The sequence below is a fragment of the Chrysemys picta genome, chromosome 1, assembly GCF_011386835.1.
Source record: "Chrysemys picta bellii isolate R12L10 chromosome 1, ASM1138683v2, whole genome shotgun sequence".
NCBI lineage: Eukaryota > Metazoa > Chordata > Testudines > Emydidae > Chrysemys > Chrysemys picta.
Window position 1 is genome coordinate 31,934,573 of NC_088791.1, and position 22,666 is coordinate 31,957,238.

The window sequence follows — 22,666 nt, forward strand, 5'->3', positions numbered from 1 at the left end:
TGATGCATCGGTTCGCATCCCAGCATTCCCTTTGCTTCCATCCACATTTGGCGCCATCTTTCAACGTTTTTTGTTCCGCGCGCTCTGTCTTCCCTTTTGGTCTGTGGGAATGGAGCCCGAACTGCTGAGGCGTATGCTGACGAGTCTCGCCAGCACGTCACATTTGGCAGTCGAGTTATTCCTTATGATCCAAAGTGACAGTGAGAGCTCCGATGATATCAACTCGAGTAACGCATATGACACGAGTTTGCTTGTGGCATTCACGGACATGCTCATCACCGTGGAATGCCGCTTTTGGGCTTAGGTCACCGTGGAATGCTGCTTTTGGGCTCAGGAAACAAGCACTGAGTGGTGGGATCACATCGTCATGCAAATCTGGGATGACGAGCAGTGGCTGCAGAACTTTCGGATGAGAAAAGCCACTTTCATGGGACTGTGTGAGGAGCTCGCCCCCACCCTGCGGCACAAGGACACGAGATTGAGCGCTGCCCTGACAGTGGAGAAGCAGGTGGCTATTGCAATCTGGAAGCTGGCAATTCCAGACAGATACCAATCGGTCGCTAACCAGTTTGGAGTGGGAAAGTCGACCATTGGAATCGTGTTGATGCAAGTTTGCAGGGCCATTAATTGCATCCTGCTCAGAAGAACCATGACTCTGGGTAACGTGCATGACATTGTGGCTGGCTTTGCACAAATGGGTTTCCCTAACTGCGGAGGGGCGATAGATGGCACGCATATTCCAATTCTGGCACCAGCCCACCTAGCTTCCGAGTACATTAATCAGAAGGGGTATTTCTCTATGGTTCTCCAGGCGCTTGTGGATCACCATGGGTGTTTCATTGACATTAATGCAGGCTGGCCCGGAAAGGTGCATGATGCACGCATCTTTCAGAACACTGGCCTGTTCAGGAAGCTGCAAGCCAGGATTTTTTCCCCAGACCAGAAGATCACCGTAGGGGAAGTCGAAATGCCCATTGTAATCCTTGGAGACCCCGCTTACCCTTTAATGCCGTGGTTCATGAAACCCTACACAGGGAGCCTTGACAGCAGCAAGGAACGGTTCAACAACAGGCTGAGCCAGTGCAGAATGACTGTGAAGTGTGCTTTTGGCTGTTTGAAGGGCCGCTGGCGCTCTCTGTATGGGAAGCTGGACCTGGCTGACGACAGAATCCCCGTAGTTATATCCACATGCTGTACCCTCCATAACATTTGTGAAGGGAAGGGTGAAAGATTCAGTCAGGCATGGAACTAGGAGGTTCAACACCTGGAGACTGAATTTTAGCAGACAGAGAGCAGGGCTATTAGAGGGGCCCAGCGCAGGGCTGCAAGTATTAGGGATGCCTTGAGGGAGCAATTTGAGGCTGAAAGCCACCAGTAATGTCTGGTGCCCTGTACAGGAGTGAATTGCAGTGGTTCCAATGTTAGTAGGAATTTGTGTTTGCTATGCTGACTTGCAGTGCCTGTTTCTTTCCTGGGCTAAGGTATCTTTTACTTTATGCAATAATAAAGAATATTTTCAAAGCCAAAAAATCCATTTATTGAAAAGAGACACAACTGTTTGGGAAATACAAAGGGCAAGGGAGTGGGGAACGGTACAATCACAGATTTGTGTATGTCCTGTCTGGAGTGCTGTGCAATGAGTGCTGCACTTCAGGATGGCTATACTGCATGGTGATGGGGGTTGAGTGCAATGGGTAATAGCCGTAGTTTTCAGGGCTGTGTGGGGAAACTACAGGTGTTGGAATCAGCTGGTGGTGGTAAGAACCCAGATGTTTGGGAAAGTGGGCTGGAGGTGACATGGGGGCACAAGGAAAAGAGTTTTGGGACCAGGGCTCCGGGAGGGCGGGCGCGGTAGTGCTCCGCCTGCATTGCTACAAGCGCCTGTATCGAGTCCACTTGGCGCTTCATGATGCTTAGCAGTCGCTCCATGCTTTGGTGCCGGCGTTCCGCATTCTGCTGGTGGACCCTCCTTTCACTCTCCCGCCACAACTGCACTTTTTGATTTCATTACTTGAATGCGACATTACTTCATGCAACATGTCTTCCTTGCTTCTACGTGGTCTCTTTCTGATTCTTTGGAGTCTTTCAGCCGGTGATAACACAAACGGCTGAGATCTCAAGGTTGCATCTGTAAAGGCAAAATGCAACACTTAACAGAGGCAGCACTGTTCACACCAGACAGAGCAATGATTCCCCCGTACTTATGGAAAAGCACAGTCTACACAATATCATAATTTGCCCGTCCCAAAGCGAGCGCACATAACTCACGGAAGCCCCAAAATGGTGAGTAAGCACAGGGTCAAGTGTGACTGACTGTTTCATGGCTGTACTGTCCTCTGGGTTTCTGTGCCTTGAGGACAGCCAACAGTGGCAGGGGGCCCCTATACTGAACACTGTCCCCACATTTTCCACAGGAGTTCGTCCTGGAAGATATCTCGCTGCTGAGGGTGACCTGGGAAGCAAGGGAGGGTCTTCTACTGCAATGCGGCTTCCGCCCTGGCCCATATGCAGCTTGCTTGTGCGCAGCAATGGTCCCTCCGCCCCTCGCAGCACAGTGGCGCGGACACGTTAGCCTGACTGGGACAAGGACCACAGTGGCTCTCCCAAGAAACCTGCGCAAGCGCATTGCCCAAGTTCTGGATGAGATCTTTTGAAGAGATCACTGAGGCCAATTACCGCGATGTGAGAGAGCACATCAATGCCCTATTCCGCATCTAGGCATGCACGCAGCCCTAACCCTCCTCGCCCCAAGAGCCCACACCGAATAACTTCCTTGCCAAAATAAAAGCCGCTTACTGGGAACTGCCTCTGGTGTTTCTCCTTCCCCAAGCACCGGCCGCCGTGACTGGCCACCTTCCTCCTGGCTTGAGAACAGCTCCTGGCTGCATGCATCTAGGGATTCCGGGGTGTCTTCCTCTGCCTCAGCACCTTTGCTCCCGCTTTGCTCCTCCTCCTCTTCCTCCTGCTCCTGCCTTGTTGCACTGGGCTCTAAAGTGTCCGTGGTGGTCCCCAGAGTAGAGGTGGGGTCGCCCCCAAGGATCACATCCAGCTCTTTGTAGAAACGGCAGGTCGTGGGGGCAGCACCGGAGCGGCGGTTTGCCTCACAGGCTTTGTGGTAGGCATTCCGCAGCTCCTTCACTTTAACCCTGCACTGCAGTGCATCCCGGTCATGGCCTCTTTCTAGCATGTCCCTTGATATCTGCCCGAAGGTATCGTAATTCATACGGCTGCAGCGCAGCTGGGACTGGACAGCTTCCTCCCCCCAAACACTGCTGAGGTCCAGCAACTCACCATTGCTCCATACTGGGGCTCGTCTGGAGTGTGGAGGCATGGTCAGCTGGAAAGATTCGCTGAGAGCACTCCACGCCTGGCTGAGCAAACAGGAAGGGGATTTTTCAAAATTCCCAGAGAACTTAAAGGGCGGGTCTGACGGTTGGTCACCTGAGGGCAGGGCAATAGAGTTCAAAGTGATGACCAGAGTGGTTAGCACAGGCATTGTGGGACACTTCTGGAGGCCGATCAACGCACACTATAGGACCGCGGCGCTTCAGCGGAGGAGCAGCAAACATTATTCCACTTGCCGAAGTGGATTACTAGCAGCGCTGTAGCTGCGGAGTCAGAGCGCTCTACGTGCCTTGCCAGTGTGGACAGGGAGTGAGTTAGAGCTCACTGGGCAGCTTTAGTACGCTCTAACTTGCAAGTGTAGCCAAGCCCTAAGTCTCAGCTGAGAGTTTAGGCCTCATTCAGCAAACTACTTGGACACATGCACAATTTAAGTTCATAAGTAATCCATTACCTGTAATGGTTCTACTATGTAGCATTTAAATTTTCTTCTTCTTCTATACTCTTTACAAATATTGCAGAAGTAGCACTTTAACCTTTATTAATTGTCTGGTAAATTATGAGATAAAGTAACTCCATCAACAAACTGATAAAGATGAACATACTAGGAGAAGAATGACAACAAGAAGAAGCAATCTTATGCTCTTTTAAACATACAATTTCTAGAAAGGAAATTGGATCGAGAGATTATATTTGCCTGGATGGGTATTCACAAACTGAAGCTTACATACGGTATTTCCCACGTTTACATTATAGTAAGCTCTTTGAGGCAGGGACCATCTTTTTGTTCTGTTTGTACAGCACCAAGCCCTACAAGGTCCTGGTCCATGACTGGGGCTTCTAGGCATGACCACAATACAAACAATAAGTAGTAATACTAGTTCAAAATAAGGAGTGTCTCCTCATAACATGTTGCACTCAGAGAATACTGATTTACATCTAGCACTGTTGGCTGTCTTGAGTATTACTTAAGGGGTAGAAGATAGTTGGATGTGCAATCAAGGACCCTCTTTTCCCTCCCAGAAACACAATGTAAAAGAAATGTGTCTAAACAAGACATTTTAAAGCAAAGATATGGGATATAGTCTAACTGCAAATGTGACACATTAAATCCTTCTCTCTACCAGAGTTTAGTGTCAGACGCTTTCTCCATTTGAGTAAGAATGTCAACAATTTCAGCTTGATACTGAACTGACTCAGTGGATGGCCTAACATATAAATCATGGGTATAATAGATAAGATAAACACATACCAGTGTAGTCCTCATAACATTCACAAGTGTAGCCTCCTTCTCGGCTCCGACAAAGCCCATTATTGCCACAAGGGTTGGAGTAGCAGAGATCAATCTCTGTTTCACAATAGTCGCCTGTAAACCCAGGGGGACACCGGCACCTCAGACCGTTGATGGGATGGATGGGTCGGAACAAAACGGTGTTTGAACTAATAAATGGAGCAGAGCTGTCAAACTTCAACACCGAGACGCACTTCATATAGTTCTCGCAAGGCTCTCGCAAACAGATATTGTCGTCAAAAGGCAGGACCCGCTGCATAGAGATCATGGTCAGTAGCGTCCTGTTGAGGTAGATCTGTTCCTGGAGGTCCTCGGAGGGGAAGAACTTATTTCTAATGCCACCAGGAAGTAAAGCGGAGAATGTTACGTTCAGGATATTGGAGCTGACGTCTGTATCATTTTGAATGTTGAAGACGAAGATACCATCCTTGGTAGTAGACAGCACCGTCGCCACACCCTCCACAAAGAGAGAGAGCAGCGGGGAAAGGAACTTCTCCTGGGACATGTTTTCCAGCCGCACAGTGATACTGTTGGTCAGCATGTCATCAGTGATGATAGTCACCCTCAGGGTGCAGACTGCTGTGACACTGTGAACACCATCTATTGGCGGGAGGGGAGGGGGAAAGGGGGGGAGAGAGAGAGAGAGAGAGAGAGATCAGAGTTATTTCAAACAACATCCTCTGAAGTGCTTTGGCATACAGACCAGGCTACTGAGGCATTCTCCAATAAACACAACTGAGATGTGAGACATTCCAACCTGCTGGGATGTGAGAGGGAGACAGACAGAAAGTGCTTTGGCTTCTGCACTGGAAAGAACCTAAGTACAAAGGACATCCAGGTATGCGCTGTCCTAGACTGTTCCACTCAAACAACTGGAAACTGCTAGCAAGACAAATAGCTGTGAGAGGGTTAAGGGCAAGAAACTTCTTCTGATAGGTACTGTACGTATCTTACACAAATCACTGCTAGCCTACAACTAATGCTGTGAAGCTGTCACTTTCTGCAGCACAACACCAAAATTATCTTCTCCTGCAGCGGTCTCAGGCTTAAAGTACCAAAACTATGCAGAGCAAGAGAAAGGATTATCAGGGCTTTAGATAAAAGTCATCATAAGGGAAAAGAGCTAACTACATTTGATTTCCTTCAGGAACCTTATATGAAAGTTAGAGATGGAGCCAATTAAGCCAATCTCTAATGAAAGCAAGCATTTTTACATTGCCCCATTATGTCTTTGACAGATCCATGTTTGTTTTGCTACAAAACATTTCAATGCACATACAGCAGTGATATCTGATACTAAGGAGTGATGGATGCCAGTACAACCTTTAGTACAGAGTAGACTTATATTAGTACAATGTCTTTGCAAACTTTACAGCATCATTTCATTATGAAATATAATTATTGACCCTGGGCAATGTGATGGGTTCTATATACATTATGTATACTGTATACATAAATGAACATGGAATTTGCAATGAGCAGCTACATCAGAGAGATCAAACCCTCTTGTTTGGCTGTCTCCTTGCTGACCTTAAGGACTCTGTCATTTTTTCACTAATATATAATATTTTATTTAGAAAGTACAGATCATAGAGTATTAAATTATTTGTACTATAGTAGTGCCAGAGGCCCCAATTGAGATTGTGGCCTCATAGTGCTAGGCACTGTACAAAGACATAGTAAGAAACAGTCCCTACTCCAAATATTGCACAATCTAAATACAGTAGAACCTCAGAGTTATCAACACCAGAGTTACAAACTGACCAGTCAACCACACACCTCATTTGAAACCAGTCAGGAAGCAGCACACACACACACACACACACACACACACACACACAAGTACAGTAAAGTACTGTGTTAAGTGTAAACTATTAAAAAAATAAAGGGCACTTTTCTTCTTCATAGTAAAGTTTCAAAGCTGTATTAAGTCATTGTTCAGTTGTAAGCTTTTGAAAGAACATCCATAATGTTTTGTTAAAAGTTATGAACATTTCAGAGTTATGAACAACCTCCATTCCCAAGGTGTTCATAATTCTGAGGTTCTACTGTAGACAAGATGGACAAAGCAGGGGAAGGGAAACAGAGGCACAGAGAGGTGGCTGGTCAGGTCAGTAGAAGAGTTGGAACAGCACCCAGCTCTCTAGACTCCCAGTCCAATACCTCATCCACTAACCCAAACTGCCTGCTACATGGTCCTTTCTAATGTCTAACACTGAATAGTCACCTACTATATACATCTTCTCCAGCTAAACTGAGATACACACACTGGGCGTGATTTTGCATCTCTTCAATGTAAATCAGCAGTAATTGCATTTGAATCAATATAAAACCAATGTGAGATCAGAATCCAGTCCCAACATTTCATATATAGGCTTTTTTTCCTTTTCTTTTTTCGATTGTTGGGTTTTTTGTGTTTTAATGGGGTGATAAGCAGAGAATCATCTCGTGCCAGGTGAAGTTGTGTCCATGTTCAGAATAACCACCTAGAAAAACAGAAAAATCAGAGCAGCACCTATTATCTAGTAATATCGTTGGGTATGTAATGATGCAATCTGGATTTAAAGTTAGATTTCTTTTCTAGTAATCCAGGTGGGTCTAAACCAGGGGTCTCAAACTCAAATGACCATGAGGGCCACATGAGGACTAGTACATTGGCTGAGGGCCGCATTACTGACACCTCCCCCTGCCACCCTTGGCCCCACCCCCACTCCACCCCTTCCATGAGGCCCTGCCCCCATTCCAGCCCCTTCCCTGAAATCCCCACCCCAACTCTACCCCCTTCCTGCCCCCCAGGGAGGGCAGGAGGGGTGTGGGGTGTGGTGAGGGCTCAGGGCAGGGAGTTGGGGTGTGGGGTGCAGGAGGGGTGTGGGGTACAGCAGGGGGTTGGGCTGCAGGAGGGGTGCGGGGTACAGCAGGGGGTTGGGCTGCAGGAGGGGCTCGGGGGGGCGGGCTCCGCCCCGACACGCACCGGGGGCAGGGCAGGCCGGCTGTCTGCCTGTCCCCGCACCGCTCCGCTCCGCTCCGCTCCTGAAAGTGGCCGGAACCTGGGGGAAGAGGGGCACAGGGGTCTGTGTAAAAACAACAAGGAGTCTGGTGGCACCTTAAAGACTAACAGATTTATTTGGGCATAAGCTTTCGTGAGTAAAAACCTCACTTCTTCGGATGCATAGAGGGGTCTGTGTGTTGCTGTTGCTTCAGGCACTGCCCCCAGCAGCTCCCATTGGCCGGGAACGGGGAACTGCGGCCAATGGGAGCTGCTGGGGGACACTGCCTGAAGCAAGAGCAACACACAGAGCCCTGTGCCCCCCCCCTTCCCCTGTTTTGGCCGCTTCCCGGCGCGGCAGGGGGCAGGGCAGGCAGGAAGCCTGCCTTTCTCCCAGTGCGCGTCGGGCTGGAGCCGCTCTAGGTAAACGCTGGGGGTGGGCCGCGAGGAGCTCATGGGCCGCAGAAAACAACCCCGCGGGCTGCATGCGGCCCCCGGGCCGCGTGTTGGAGACCCCTGGTCTAAACTAAGCATTTCCCCCCTACCCGGGAATGTCTATAAAACCTCTCCTGCTAATTGTTTTTCTTTCATTATACAGCAGCTGCAAAGCAAATAAAATATTTTCTCATGGGTGCTACTTTACTACTTAATGGCTAAAAACAAACAGTGGTGGAGTTGTGGCAAGTGGTCATTATTTTGGGTGATCTTTTTGTAGGACCCATCACACCAGCTGATTTTTTTTAGCTTTCATTTTCCCCAAGATGGGTATTCCACAGAAAATTTCCATCTCCTCTTCCTCAACCTGCTTCAGACAGACTGTCCTGTTTCCATTTCCACAGAAGAGGCAAAACCGCCATGCATGATCTTCAAAGCTTTTCAATAGCCAAAACCCTAATTATAAACTTTTAAAAGTGCATAGTCTGCAGGTTCACAAACAATGGAAATATCGGATGAACTTTTTTTTATAAATGACAGAGTCAGACTAGCTTAACCATTTCTGCCAACTACATAGTCTATTTCATGAGAGAACAGCAGCAGAACTAACTATTCATGCATGGTTCTACAGCTATTGTAATTTTGACTGGCTGGTCTATAGGGTGTCTGATCTATTTTGTTATATGCCACACAATGTATTACTCAAGTTCTCTCATAACATGGAGGGAAAAGGATGCCAGACAAAGGGCCTTTTTCTTAAGGAAACACTGATGTATAGTCCATGGTCTGTATAGTAAGAAGACAAAATACTATCTGCTGTCTGACAACCGACGAGTCCACAAACTGTCATAATCAATATCAACTGCCACAGTATACAAGAGCGTCCCAGCATTCACAACAACTATTCTGACACAGTTAATAAATCACTATAAAAAGCCCAGTGTTGGACACCGCATAGCTTTGTTGTTCTGAAGAGAGCACAAAAGAAAACTAGACACATGCATATAGCTACAGATACTTTGAAATTACACGTAATGCTTTAAAAGCAAATATAACCGTGTGCAACACTGTTGCAAAAAAATTAAAAAACAAAAGGCAGCAAAAAGTATTTTAAAATGTATTTTATGGAAAATAACACAACTAGCATTTTCAGAAAAACTGGCCCTTTAATCTTACTATGATGGGCTATATCATACCATCAAGTTTGAAAAGAGAAATTCCCATTGGATGATTTATTCCATCCACTGGAGAGTTCTGTTTAAAAACTGATGCCACTTTTTGTAACTAGTATCTATTTCAGTCCAAAGCATGTTGAAATTAATGGGAATTTCCCCCTTAACTTCAATAGAAGTTGAATTAAGTCCTGTTTAATAATAATTAAGGTTGTGAGTCTTTCACGGAGGTCACGGAAGTTACAGATTCAATGATTTTCCGGTACCTCCGTGACTTCTGAAGGGGCTGGTGCAGCTGACCCCAGGGCTGCCCGAGCAGTCCGGGAGCAGCAGCAGCGACTGGGCCCCGGGCCGCCCCCCTGCCTGGAGCAGCAGAGGAGCCCTGAGTGCCCCCCCGCCCCCAGGATCAGCAGCATCCTCAGAAGCACCCCCGTCCTCCCCCCAGCGCCTAAGATTTAGTTAGGGGTATTTTTGGTAAAAGTCATGGACAGGTCACCAGCCCGTGACTTTCTGGTTATTGCCCGTGACCTGTCCATGACTTTTACTAAAAATACCCATGATTAAATCATATCCTTAATAATATTTGCAAAATGCTTTGATATCCTCATATGAAAGACATTGTGAAAGTGTCAAATATTATTATTATTGTTACAAACTACAATGAAATCATTTTATAAAAGTAATAGCATTTCATGAAATACAGTTATATTATACACCTACGCATCTTAACTGTCTTTGCACTGCATGGCATGCCTAATATGTACAAATGTCTGGCATAAATGCACAAGTCCTCTGCTATTGCATAATAGTGGTGCTTCTTACGAATGCTATAATGTAAATCTAATTTTTCATGGGGGGTTGCACTACACTATAAACATCTATGCCAGGTTTTGGCCTGAATAAAATGTCTCAGAACAATGAATACTAAAAAAATATTCAATAAAACTGAATATTTTAATACAATTTTAATAAAATATCTCAACTCAATTTTCTGTCACACTTTTTCTTCTTTTGACTGTTCAGAATGTGGCGTGGTTTTAACATTTCAGGTGATGTCTGGCTTTGTTTGCGGTCAGTCACTTTGGGATAGCCCAGTTCCTTGCACTGATGTCAGAAGGTAACCAACCTGTAGTGTTCCTCTCAATCTTTTAACTTGCAGAGAAAGGATGGTCTAGTGGTTAGCATGCTAACCTGGGCATAGAGGACCATTGTTCAATTCCCTATTCTGCTACAGAATTCCTTTATGGTCCTAGGCAAGCCACTTATTCTCTCTGTACACAGTTCCCCATCTGTAAAATGTAGATGATAATGCTGCCCTATCTTATGTGCGGATTAATGCATTACAGATTGTACAGATACTACAACGATGAGGCCATATAAGTACCTTAGCTAGACAATCAAATATTATCCTGAAGATTGCCAGAACCAACTTTACCAGAGAGAGAAAGGTATATATCTAATGTCTCACATATTTGACTGTGTTAATGAGAAGTGAAGACAACCTTCAGAGATGTGAACTGTTGTGTGACTGTATGGGAAAAGAGGTGGGCAATTCAGCAGTAGTCTATCCACCGCTGAATTTATTTCTCAACAATGCTTCTCTTTGCATGCGTATTTCAAAAGAAAACTTCAGAGCTTACATATGCTCCCAGTCCTCTAAAACACACCCACTGCAGATAAGTTATTGAATGGACATCATTATATGAATAGCTTTTCTTTATGAAAAGATGGATCGGATCCGAGGCTTTTAATCTTAGCTTTCTATTGATGGGCACTTCATGAACCACAGAATTTTATTACCTAGCAATATAAACACAGCAATGTTTAACTGAACGGTGTACCTGGCTCTGGGAGTACCTGGCCAACAAGGTGTGTTTTTTTTTTTAAAGTATAACAAAAAATAAAATTATGAACACTTTTTTGGGTCTTATTAGCTATAAAATGTATTCGGGTCTGAACAATAATCAAAGCAACGTATTTCATAGCAATGTCCCAGTGTCACGGGCTTCTTGCACAGATGCCCCAATCTTACGTTCGTTCTACTTTCCCCCTTAGGATGCAGCTGGAAACCTTTAATGGATGTCAGAGTTTACAACACAGCTGTGCAAACTCCGTCTCTCGTAATAAAATAAGGGCACCCCTTAGGTTCTGAAACTGCAATTCAAATGGTCTCATGTGTGTCAGCGAACAAGGAGCAAACAGATCCCCCTGCAGGAGATGTGCCTTGGTGACATGCCTTCAAGTGAGTGACCTTCCATACACCAGTCCATTCAAAGATGATATATATACAGGACTTTCTTTACACTGTGTAAAAGGCCACACCAAACAAAGCAGCAATCCCCTGCAGCAAGCAGTGGTCCATGGATTACAGTAGCACTCACAAGCCCCTTCCATGACCATGATAGGCACACGACGAATATAGAGCTAGCAATAGTCCCAGCCCCAAAGAATTTACAATCAAAACAGACAAGGCAGACGGACTAAGAGTGGCAAGGAAAAGAGAGATGGCCAAAGTCGCACTGCTGGTTAGTGGCCCAGCCCAATGTCCTATCCACTACTAGACCATATTCCCTCAATCAGAGACAGCTAGCCAGACAGTGTAGATTATCTTCCCCATTTGCACCTTTCAAACATCATTGACATACAGTTAAAATGCATAACATACTTGCCAAATATGACTTTTCCTTGTAAACAATTGTTGTGGTTACTACAGGGAGGTTCTATGATTACAAATGAGAGGTAGGTGAGAGTCCATGAGACAACCTCTCTATTAAGATGTCCACAATATGGAAACGTTTGAGAACCCCTGACATAGAGGAAACATTCAAAGGAAGGTGAATTCTACAGAAAATGAGTTACCTAAGTAAATGTTTAATTAAAATGGTAGAAAACTTAATTAACAAAAAGAAAAAAATATTTTTAGGCATAGCTAACATTAACGTGGAAATCTTACAACCTGAGCTCTAGGCCACAGCCCCTAAAACACCTTTTATGATGGACCCATGGACTGCAATGTTTCAAAAGGGCAGGTATCAGGGCAGCCAACTTCCTCTATTAGCCAAAGGCTCTCAGTGATGTGATGGTATGCGCACGGCCAGTCAGAGTTTGGCCCATGTCCTGTAGTCTGAATGGATCAAAGTGTGAGTTTTTCTTTTGCTCTCAAAAAGGTTGATGTTACACAGTGCAATACATGAAATAAAAGGAGCACAGCAAGGACCTTAAAAAGATACTCCCTTATCTACCTTTCAAAAACCTTAATTTGTTCCATATAAATGCAATACGATCCCTGGGAACAGCTTTAACTGATTCTGCTGTAGCCTACCAGTCTCCAAATCCGGGATCAGAAATACTGCTGAAAAGCAACACCCTTTACAATAACTTAACCAACATGACAAGTAAATGAAACTAGTGTTATTCTTTTTGCTCCTTCCTTCATTTAATACCTGTCCAACAGGACAGATTGCAGTCTCAAAAGCTTTGTGTTTTTATAAGGAGCTATGGCTGCCAACAGAATTTTGTCATGGGCTGGAAGGACTATTATAATTTATTACTTGAGTAAGGCCACAGATGTTTACAGTACAAAAACAATGAGCCCATATGCTGACCAACTTAGCATGCTAAAAATAGCAGGGGAGCCATGGTAGCATGGCAGGCAGCATGGGTTAGCTGTCCAAGTACAGTCCCATATGAGACCCTAGATAAAAGTACAGGTGGTTAGCCTGAGCTGCCCCCTGTGCCACCACAGTTACACTGCTATTTTGAGTGTGTTACCTTGATCGAAGCTAGCATGCATACGTCTACCTAAGCTTGAAATTACACCTGTGGGCACACCCGAAGGGCCTGATCCAAAGCCCACTGAAGTCAATAGAAAGACTCCCATTGACTTCAACAGGCTTAACCTAAAAATAACTCCGTGCAAGCAGGCTCTTGCACTCATGCAGCGCCTCAGTGAAGTCAATGGGGCTCTAAGCGAGTGCAGAGGTCCCCCCAGGCAATCCTCGTTTCAGGATCAGGGCCTATTAGTTAAGACAAGATAACAATATTTGATAACAGGAGAGAGCTGAGGGGGATAAGGGTGAAGAAGACAATATGATTACGTAGTCACAAAAGGTTCACAGGATTACTTTTAAAAACAACTTTACCATTTTTAAACTTCAATGTCTACAATCAGATATCTAAATCCATGTTTGGGCACCTCTACATTTTCAGCACTGTTGAGCACCAGCTGTTCATAGAATATCAGGGTTGGAAGGGACCTCAGGAGGTCATCTAGTCCAGGGATTGGCAACCTTTGTCCTGCGGCCCGCCAGAGAAGCACCCTGGCGGGCCGGGCTGGTTTGTTTACCTGCTGCGTCTGCAGGTTCGGCCGATGGCAGCTCCCACTGGCCGCGGTTCGCCGCTCCAGGCCAATGGGGGCTGCGGGAAGCGGTGGCCAGCACATCCCTCAGCCTGCGCCACTTCCCGCAGCTCCCATTGGCCTGGAGTGGCGAACCGCGGCCAGTGGGAGCTGCCATCGGCCGAACCTGCAGACGCAGCAGGTAAACAAACCAGCCCGGCCCGCCAGGGTGCTTACCCTGGCGGGCCGCGGGACAAAGGTTGCCAATCCCTGATCTAGTCCAACCCCCTGCTCAGAGCAGGACCAATCCCCAACTAAATCATCCCAGCCAGGGCTTTGTCAAGCCTGACCTTAAAAACCTCTAAGGAAGGAGATTCCACCACCTCCCTAGGTAACTCATTCAGTGCTTCACCACCCTACTAGTGAAAAAGTTTTTTCCTAATATCCAACCTAAATCTCCCCCACTCCAACTTAAGACCACCTTGTTCTGTCCCACTGAAGTCAATGGAGCTTATGGGTGCAAAACTTTAAATGTAGACACCCATGTTTGAAAATGTTGGCCATACTTGTAAGTCTCCTTGAAGAAATAAAATTTGAGAGGTGGAGATACGGCAGATGGTGTTAAGATGGGGGTTTCCTGGTACATACAGCTACATAAAAGAAGACAAGGCATTCATGGAACAAGGGAAAAACAAAGCCATTCAGACAAGTGGCTTGTGGTGAACACAGAGGTGCTAAACGAGACAATATGCTAAATGTAAGAAGGAGCTAAGTTGTAGAAAGCCTTGAAAGCAAGAACTAGGAGCTTGAATTAAATTGAGGAGTCAGCAGAGAGAAAGTGAACATGGCTGTAGCATGTATCATAGTAGATACTTTTTTCAGTAAAGTTTTGGACCATCTGGTAGCATCAAAGTTCTCTTTGAACAGTTCCAGAGAATTAGAGGATCTAAGTGACAGTGTTACTTGGCAAAACCAGATTTGCCACATTTGTTTTGTCCTATATCAGCTTGTACCTTTAAAGCAGCACATGTGTGATAAGCATGAGGATAACAGTTATTTTTTCCGATGTGCATCAACAAAAAAAGTTCATCAAAAATACTATGACAAATAACTATTTTCTATTTGGAATTTTCTGTGTATTTTTATCCATGTGGGATCTGTTTTAATGTCATTTAGGAAAGTAGCTGCAGGCTTCCTATACAGGAAGACTCCCTGGGATAGAGAGTTCATTATATATGAAAGGACCTGACCTTACCAAAGGCTTTTACCCAAATATTCAAGGAGGGACAGGATATCCTTTAGGACAGGTATCAGAGGTGCTTATGGTACACGAGTTCAAAAGAGGACTTTGAAATGGGCCAATGCGCTTAAAATGCTCAAACATTTGGGGAGGAAAAGGAAAACACTGTGGGTGAAATCCTGTCTCTACTGAAGTCAAGGAGAGTTTTGCCACTGACTTCAATAGGCCATGATTTCACCTTGTGAAATGGAAAGCAGTTAAGTACTTTGTAAAGTGTGAAAGACATTGTGTATTGAGTTCGAACTGAAGAAGGAGACAATGTCTATATTGTATAACATCCTAACAAGGACTTCTAATGCCTAAGATCAACCAAAGAAAGAACCTGAGCTAATGCCTGCTATCTCCAAGGAGATAGTATCAAGACTGAAGATAGGAACTTTATGGATTGAGATAACAAGAGCATGTTATTAACATGTAAGTTCTGCACCTACCAACCTTTTTGCTTTGTGACTGCATCCCATGGCCCTTACTAGCATGACTTTCCACAAACCATGACTCAATGAGAGCAAAATTAAATGTGCTTTCTTTTTTCTATATTTCTCTATTTTCTTAAATAAACTGTGCGAGAGTCTCACCTCTACTCCAGCACCTTTACACCAGGTAAAAGGGCCAGAGCAGCCTAAAGGGACTCTAAAAAATCCAGGTTCCAGTTGAGGGAGAGAGTCTTATCAGGGTAGGGCCACGACACACAGCACTGCAAAATCTCTGGGCAGTGCTGCTACCCACTGGCAGCTGGGGACAGACTACCATAAATTAGGCACACCTGCCAGGGATGTCTAAGTTACGTTGGGGTCTGCTTCGAACCCCAGAGAAGTGCAGATCCGAAGCACAATACAGAATTCTACCCATGGTTATTCAGATTCTAGATTTAACTGTTGCTTGAGGTTCAAGTGTGGAGAATGTCCCCGGAGAAAGTATCTGCCCTTGGAGGAGGAAAGGAAAACGTGGGATTAACTAGTCCAGCGGTTCTATCTGGGGACAGAGGGATGCCAGAACAGGACAGACTGAGGTCTGTGCTGGCACAGAGTTAGCCATTTAGAGATCCTGGGACAAGCTTTCCTGTTGTTACAAATACTTTTTATTATTTTTCTGAGTCCAAAGAGAAGGAGAAAATGAAAAATAGTGAAGCATAAATTAGGGATCAATCCAAGGAAAGCATGTGGCCAGTTTCAGAGTAAAACTAGACACAGTACATATCTAATGACAACTTTCTTCATTTATGTCGGCTGTGGCTGGGCTTTCAGACAAAGACGCCATAACAAACATTGGCCTTAGACACACTTACAAACACTCATCATGCAATTGTCATTGATTTATTTTTGAAAGATGAGTCACCTTAGTGTCCTGATATGGTGATCTATGAAGCCCTGAAAAAGGCAGCAGGACCTAAAGCTTGGAACTTCTTGGAACTCTCACTTAGAAATCCCCTCTGTGGAATTCATGGCAGCACAGGCTAAATTAAGAAGATGAGCTCTATATGTAGGGAAAAAGCAGTGGGGAGGAGGAACTGTATCCATTGTATAGAACGCAGTTGTTAATTCCTGACCTATAGATGAGAAAACTGGGTAAACGCTTTCTTGAAAATCCTTGTCCTTTAAACGCTCTGTTACTTTGAAAACAAATTTTCTTTGGCTGCCTGTTGCCAGATTAAGATTGCTTGTATTCATGAGGTAAGATTGTGATTAACGAAATAGACACCTGGAAACTTAACATTTGGGTGGCAGATTGGGCTGATAACACTAGCAATTCAAGTGGGATGCGTTGTCTGAAGTGAGCCCGGCTGCGTCTTGACCACGCTGCTGGTGAAACATCCCTATTTTCTGTATATGCACTCCTAGGCACCCTGATGCTGGGTCTGGAATCAATTGGCGGGTGTGCTGAAAGTAAATCTGGGGGGGAGGAGGGGATAGAGGACATTGATGAGGGCACTGGTAGGAAAGTAATGGCAGGAGAGCAGACAGATGGGAACAAAAATACCTGTTCATAGGGGAGAGGGATATAAGCAGAAACAGAAAGGAAGGGGGTTGCGGTGCTTTGAGGTGGAAGTGGGAGGTATTAGGAACGAAACACAAGCAGGGCTTAAATTCAGCTGGTGCCATCCGGAGCAGAGCTCCGGTAAATATTTTCAAACCCATGGGAGCTCCAGTGCCTCCTGCAGGGCTTAAGTCCTGACCTCCAGAATTTAAGCCCTGAGCACAGTATGCTAATTACCATCTCCTTCACAATGTGTATGTGAGGACGAGCTTGTCCTTAGACAGCCAAACCCTAAATAAGACTTCTCTCTCATACACTGACACAGGAGTCGATTCACCCAACATGCACTGACCACCTCCCTGCACCTGAGTCAGGGTTCAGTGGGTGATCCAGCAAGAGCAGTTTTAAACTCCAGCTGGCGTTCAATAGAAGCTTTGCTGGCACACGCTGCCAGGATCTCCAGGTTACCCTAACACACCTAATGTGTGGGCTGAGCCGGCCAGCTCCAGCCACACAACGGCAGAGAGGCTGCAGGAGGCTTGTGCAGCCATGGCCCAGTTCCAGGATGATTTTCTACTACGTGGGGCCCACAGTCCAGGTTCTTCCAGTGGAACCTAGGCAGAAAATGCTGCCCATAGCATTGCAGAAGCCTATCCCAAAGCCACTACAAGATTGTTCATGGCAGTGTATTTCTAGTATGCTTTTATCCTGGAGCTGAAGAGATTGTGCCAGTATTCCCTATTCTACATTAAAGTCTAAGGTGATTGTAAATATTACTACATTAACCACACCTGCCCAGGTTACAACCAAACTTCACACCATTGCAAAAGTTCATTTTCTGGGAAAGAGGGGGCTGGGGAGGAAGGAACTCAAACCTCTCCCATACAGCTTTGTCTTCTTTCACTTATGATTAAACCTATTATCTTATTACTGGTTTATAAGTCATCTTTCTAAGCAGGTCTGAGCTATGAAAAAAACTATTTTCAAGTCATTTATGTTTTCTTTCAAGGTCAGTATGTGGCCTCGAGCTACAAGACAGGCTTTTGTTTCTCAAGGTATTTGCTGTGTTTCCTGTGTCACCAGTTTACACCCTCTGATTCTCTGCTCTACAAAGTCCTTCAGAAACTGTAAATAGTGGATTCCTGAAGTATCACACAAGCACCAGACTAATTGTGACCTGGGATACTCAACTAGTAATCTGAATTCATGAGCATGCACTCCAAGTAAATTATGTATTTTGTAAAGATTGAGATATCGCCAGTGTGTTTACTCTAAACCATACTTTTACGTCACTAACTCCACTTCAAAAGAAAGAGCCCCACATTCGGAATGCCCAGCTGCTTCACCTGGCACAACTCACTAGAACAGTGAGAGGGGTCCCCACAAAAGATTTTTATTCTCTACTTAGCTAGAGCTCCCTTGTAAACATTTTTCTCATGGTTGATTAAAAGAAGAACTTCCTGTGGCAGGCAAGGAATTAATTTAAATCTCTCTGCCAGTTTCAAAGCAAGGATAGGTTAATGCTATTTTGGGGAAAGGAAAGGGGTAAGAGAGAGAGACAGCTTCTGAAACAGTACAGACATGAAGTGAACAGCACCTGTGCTTTGAAATGTATGCTCACATCATTGTAAAAGTAACCTAATAGGGCTCTTTTCAAAACGATGTTAGTACAGCCAAGCCTTTCACAATTATTTTCTAATAAAGCTAAGTATTTCTATGATCCTATGATTCATTTTTTCCAGATTGTGTTTTATTCCCAATGGGCCTCATCCAACTCCCAATGAAGTCAACAAAACTCTTTCCACTGGATTAGGCCCAATCCTAATGCTTCACCCAGGCTGGAGGAAAGTAAGCACTCAGGGCAAAATCAAGAGTTGAATACGGTCTTTGGAGATGGCTGCCATTCTCTCTAGATTAGGGTGACCAGATGTCCCGATTTTATAGGGACAGTCCCGATTTTTGGGTCTTTTTCTTATATGGGATCCTATAGCCCCCCACCCCCCCGTCCCAATTTTTCATACTTGCTGTCTGGTCACCCTACTCTAGATAGCCTGGCTGACCCTGACCCGCACCTTTTGCTGAGGTACAGGCTCAAGAAGTTAACTTATCAAGTAACTTATGAACCTTTCAAATAACAGTTAAGTGCACTACTTTACTGACCACCCTACTTTCCTTCTCATAATGTGATAGCACTAATGAACATCAATGTCAGGAGCAGTTTGAGTGATCTTGTTTTTACAGGTCATGGCCCTAATTCAGACAACTGTGTAAGCAGATGCAACTTCAGGGCTTGTCTAAACTGGCACTTTACAGCGCTGCAACTTTCTCACTCAGGGGTGTGAAAAAACATCCCCCTGAGCGGAGCTGTAAAGCGCCAGTATAGACAGTGCGCCAGCGCTGGGAGCTACGCCCCTCGTGGAGGTGGATTTTTAGAGCTCTCTCTCAGGGCTCTGCCGTAACTACACAAGCCACATTAAAGGCTGCCGCGGCAGCGCTATACCGTTGCCAGTGTAGACTAACCCTCACTGACTTGAGTGAATTCTGTAACCCAGAGTTCAGTGTGTGTCCTGTCTCCCACTCGAGGGGCTGGTCCCTAGAAGTTAATGGGACTATTCAAGTGTTCTGAATTAGTTATGTGCTTGAATACTTTGCTGAATCAGAACTTTTAAGAGAAACAGCAGTAGTTGGTACCTGTTTATATTGTGTGATTAAAACACATACATACAAGGTCAAGAAGAAAACACCTTCCCCAAAATTGGCTGTTTCCCCAAAATTAGGCAGGCTTTGGGTTAAAACAGGGGTCGGCAACCTTTGGCATGCGGCCTATCAGGGAAATCTGCTGGTGGGCCAGGACGGTTTGTTTACCTGCAGCGTCCACAGGTTCGGCCAATTGTGGCTCCCACTGGCCGCAGTTCGCCGCTCCAGGCCAGTGGGGGCTGCGGGAAGCAGTGGCCAGCACATCCCTCGGCCCATGCCGCTTCCTGCAGCCTCCATTCACCTGGAACGGAGAACAGTGGGAGCTGCGTGTGACTTTGTGCAGTCTATATGGTTTTATAAAAACATAATAAGAAGTGAATATAATGTAACTGGAATCGTTTTATAAAAATATGATAATAAGTGAATATAATGTAACTGGAATATGCTTCATGCAAAAGGTCTCTTGTAAGGTATCATTACAAAGCTTATAAGCTACTGAGTGTGATCATCCTATTTGTATAAATGTACCACTCTTGTATCTAAAACTAGAAATATGAAATATAACTCTGAGGGCCTATTGTAATTATGCAAAGTGTGGGCCATTAATAGTAGTTTGGAATCTTGATGACTCCCATTAACCAGGACCACTGTCTGCAGGTGGCTGTGTTTACCTGTTAGTCTTCCTGTATATGTGTGTGCTGGCAAGTGGGTAATGAAGTCTTGCAGTGACATGTGATCATGTCACCTGACCTGGAATCCATCTTTAACCTGGGTGCTTTTCCAGTGGGGTGTGTGTGGAAAGGCAGAGGGACAAAGGATTCCTGCCTTATGCAAAAGATATATAAAGGGATGGAAGAGAAGAAGGAGAGGGAGGAGCCATCATGAAGAATCCCCTAGCTATCACCTGAGCTGGAACAAGAGCTATACCAGGGGAAAGAACTGTGCCCAGGCCTGGAAGGTGTCCAGTCTGAGAAAAAACTTACTGGAGCATCTCTGAGGGTGTGATTATCTGTATTCAGTTTGATTAGACATAGATTTGCACATTTTATTTTATTTTGCTTGGTGACTTACTTTGTTCTGTCTGTTACTACTTGGAACCACTTAAATTCTACTTTCTGTGTTTAATAAAATCACTTTCTACTTAGTAATTAACTCAGAGTATGTATTAATACCTGGGGGAGCAAACAACTGTGCATATCTCTCTATCAGTGTTATAGAGGGCGAACAATTTATGAGTAAATTGAGTAAAACGGATTTATTTGGGTTTAGACCCCTTTGGGAGTTGGGCATCTGAGTGCTAAAGACAAGCACACTTCTGTGAGCTGTTTTCAGGTAAACCTGCAGCCTTGGGGCAAGTTATTCAGACCCTGGGTCTGTGTTGGAGCAGACGGGAGTGTCTGGCTCAGCAAGACAGGGTGCCGGAGTCCTGAGCTGGCAGGGAAAACAGGAGCCAAGGTAGTCTTGGCACATCAGCTGGCAGCTCCCAAGGGGTTTCTGTGATCCAACCCGTCACACTGCAATCGGCCAAACCTGTGGACGCTGCAGATAAACAAACTGTCCCGGCCCACCAGCAGATTTCCCTGACGGGAAGCGTGGCAAAGGTTGCCGATCCCTGGGTTAAAATCTCTAAATTTTACCCAAATTCTCTGCTCAGAAGCAATCACCACAATCACTTTTTTAAAACGCTGCCTGGCTAATGAGCTATGTTTCACTAGCCACTGGTAATGAGATCACCATTTGGGGGGAGGCGGGGGAAGGTTGGTTGTACAGTCTATTGAGGTTATTCCTGGACTCTTGCCATTAAGCTAGTTTGCTGAACACTAATCAAAGGAGACAAAAGCACTTGTTTCCTGTTTCTATAGCCTTCAACTTGCAGTGAGCATTTTTCTCCTTCTGGGATTTACTATACAGAAGAGAAAAGCAGCCCATCAGACAAAACTGGAATAACTGAAAACCCACAGAGATTTATGCTTATGTACATATCTAATCACTGATGGCTCATGCAAAAAACTATATGCCAAGCGATGAAAAATTTAAAATGCATATAAACAGTGATTGCAAATCTTTGGTTAAATTTGTAAATACTAAGCTGACTTCTAGATATGATACTATAATCCCAGAAGCTCATCTATATCAGAGCACAATGTAGTGTTTAAGTTAAGAAATGAAATTGCTTTTTATAATTTCTTTAGATACAATTTGCTTACACCCTGTATTTTGTGTATTTATTACACCCTGTATTTTTATTATAACTACACTTTATCATGCCATAAAAATCAAGTAATTGTCCTAAGTAATTGTTTCTGTCCAATTTGGTTTAGAAACAAAAGTGTAACTATGTGATTCTTTAAAAAAAAATAAATCAGATACAATTCTCTGCCAAACATTTTATAAGGTAGTGATCCAGAGTGAATTACACAATACAAGTATTAATGGAAAACTCAAAATATTTTGCACCTCAGACTTATAGCAAATACAGAAACTGGTGGAGATTGTTTTAAAATCACATCTAGTTTATGTGAATGTGCTAGAATGGATAGCATGGGAAAATGCTGGTGCTCGCACCAAATATTGAATTTTATATGCCACATGACTAACACAGCAGAGTGGTGTATCGAGGTGTGGACAGGATTCTGTGTGACTCTCACAGGGCACAGTATGTAGAGAATACAGTATGTAGAGAGTGGCTGTGTAAGGACCAGGCACAACTGCAGCCTCTGCTCTCCAGGGAACACAGACTTCCCAAAGGTTGCACACAGCCCAAAAGGGGACAGGCAGGTGGACCAGGAGGCCAGGTTATACTGTACATCTATCCAGCTATGATCTGCCCAGCCATGTAAGGGGTAGCAAGCTACACCCTGTGAAGTGTGGTACTAAAAACAAGTCCACAGCCTGCATGCACCTGGGAACCCTGCCAGTCACCTTCTCTACAAGGCAGAATGCCTCCCAGTGCCCTCTTTGCGGCAGCATGGCTTTGCATCACCCGCAGTGCAAGGCAGTGCCTAGACAGCATTATCAAGCCCTTAGTAAAATAATGAAAATTCCCTAAGTTACAAATCTAGAAACACCAGGCCCAATACAGGACAAGCCACCCATGGAATAAACGTGACACTGCCTTCAAAATAGCAAAGTA

The 22,666-nt window shown here is 44.8% G+C and overlaps 1 protein-coding gene across 5 annotated transcripts in view; it reads right to left on the minus strand.

The window, feature by feature from the left end:
• Positions 1–22,666, minus strand: part of CELSR1 (cadherin EGF LAG seven-pass G-type receptor 1) — a 281,721-nt gene that overhangs the window by 163,445 nt on the left and 95,610 nt on the right. For 4 of the 5 annotated variants that reach the window (XM_008178984.4, XM_042848648.2, XM_008178989.4 and 1 more), the window contains exon 2: positions 4,595–5,233. The exons of the other annotated variant lie outside the window; for it this stretch is intronic. In XM_008178984.4, coding sequence (XP_008177206.3) covers positions 4,595–5,233 — 639 coding nt within the window. The remainder of the gene's footprint in view (positions 1–4,594; positions 5,234–22,666) is intronic. 5 annotated transcript variants of the gene reach the window in all.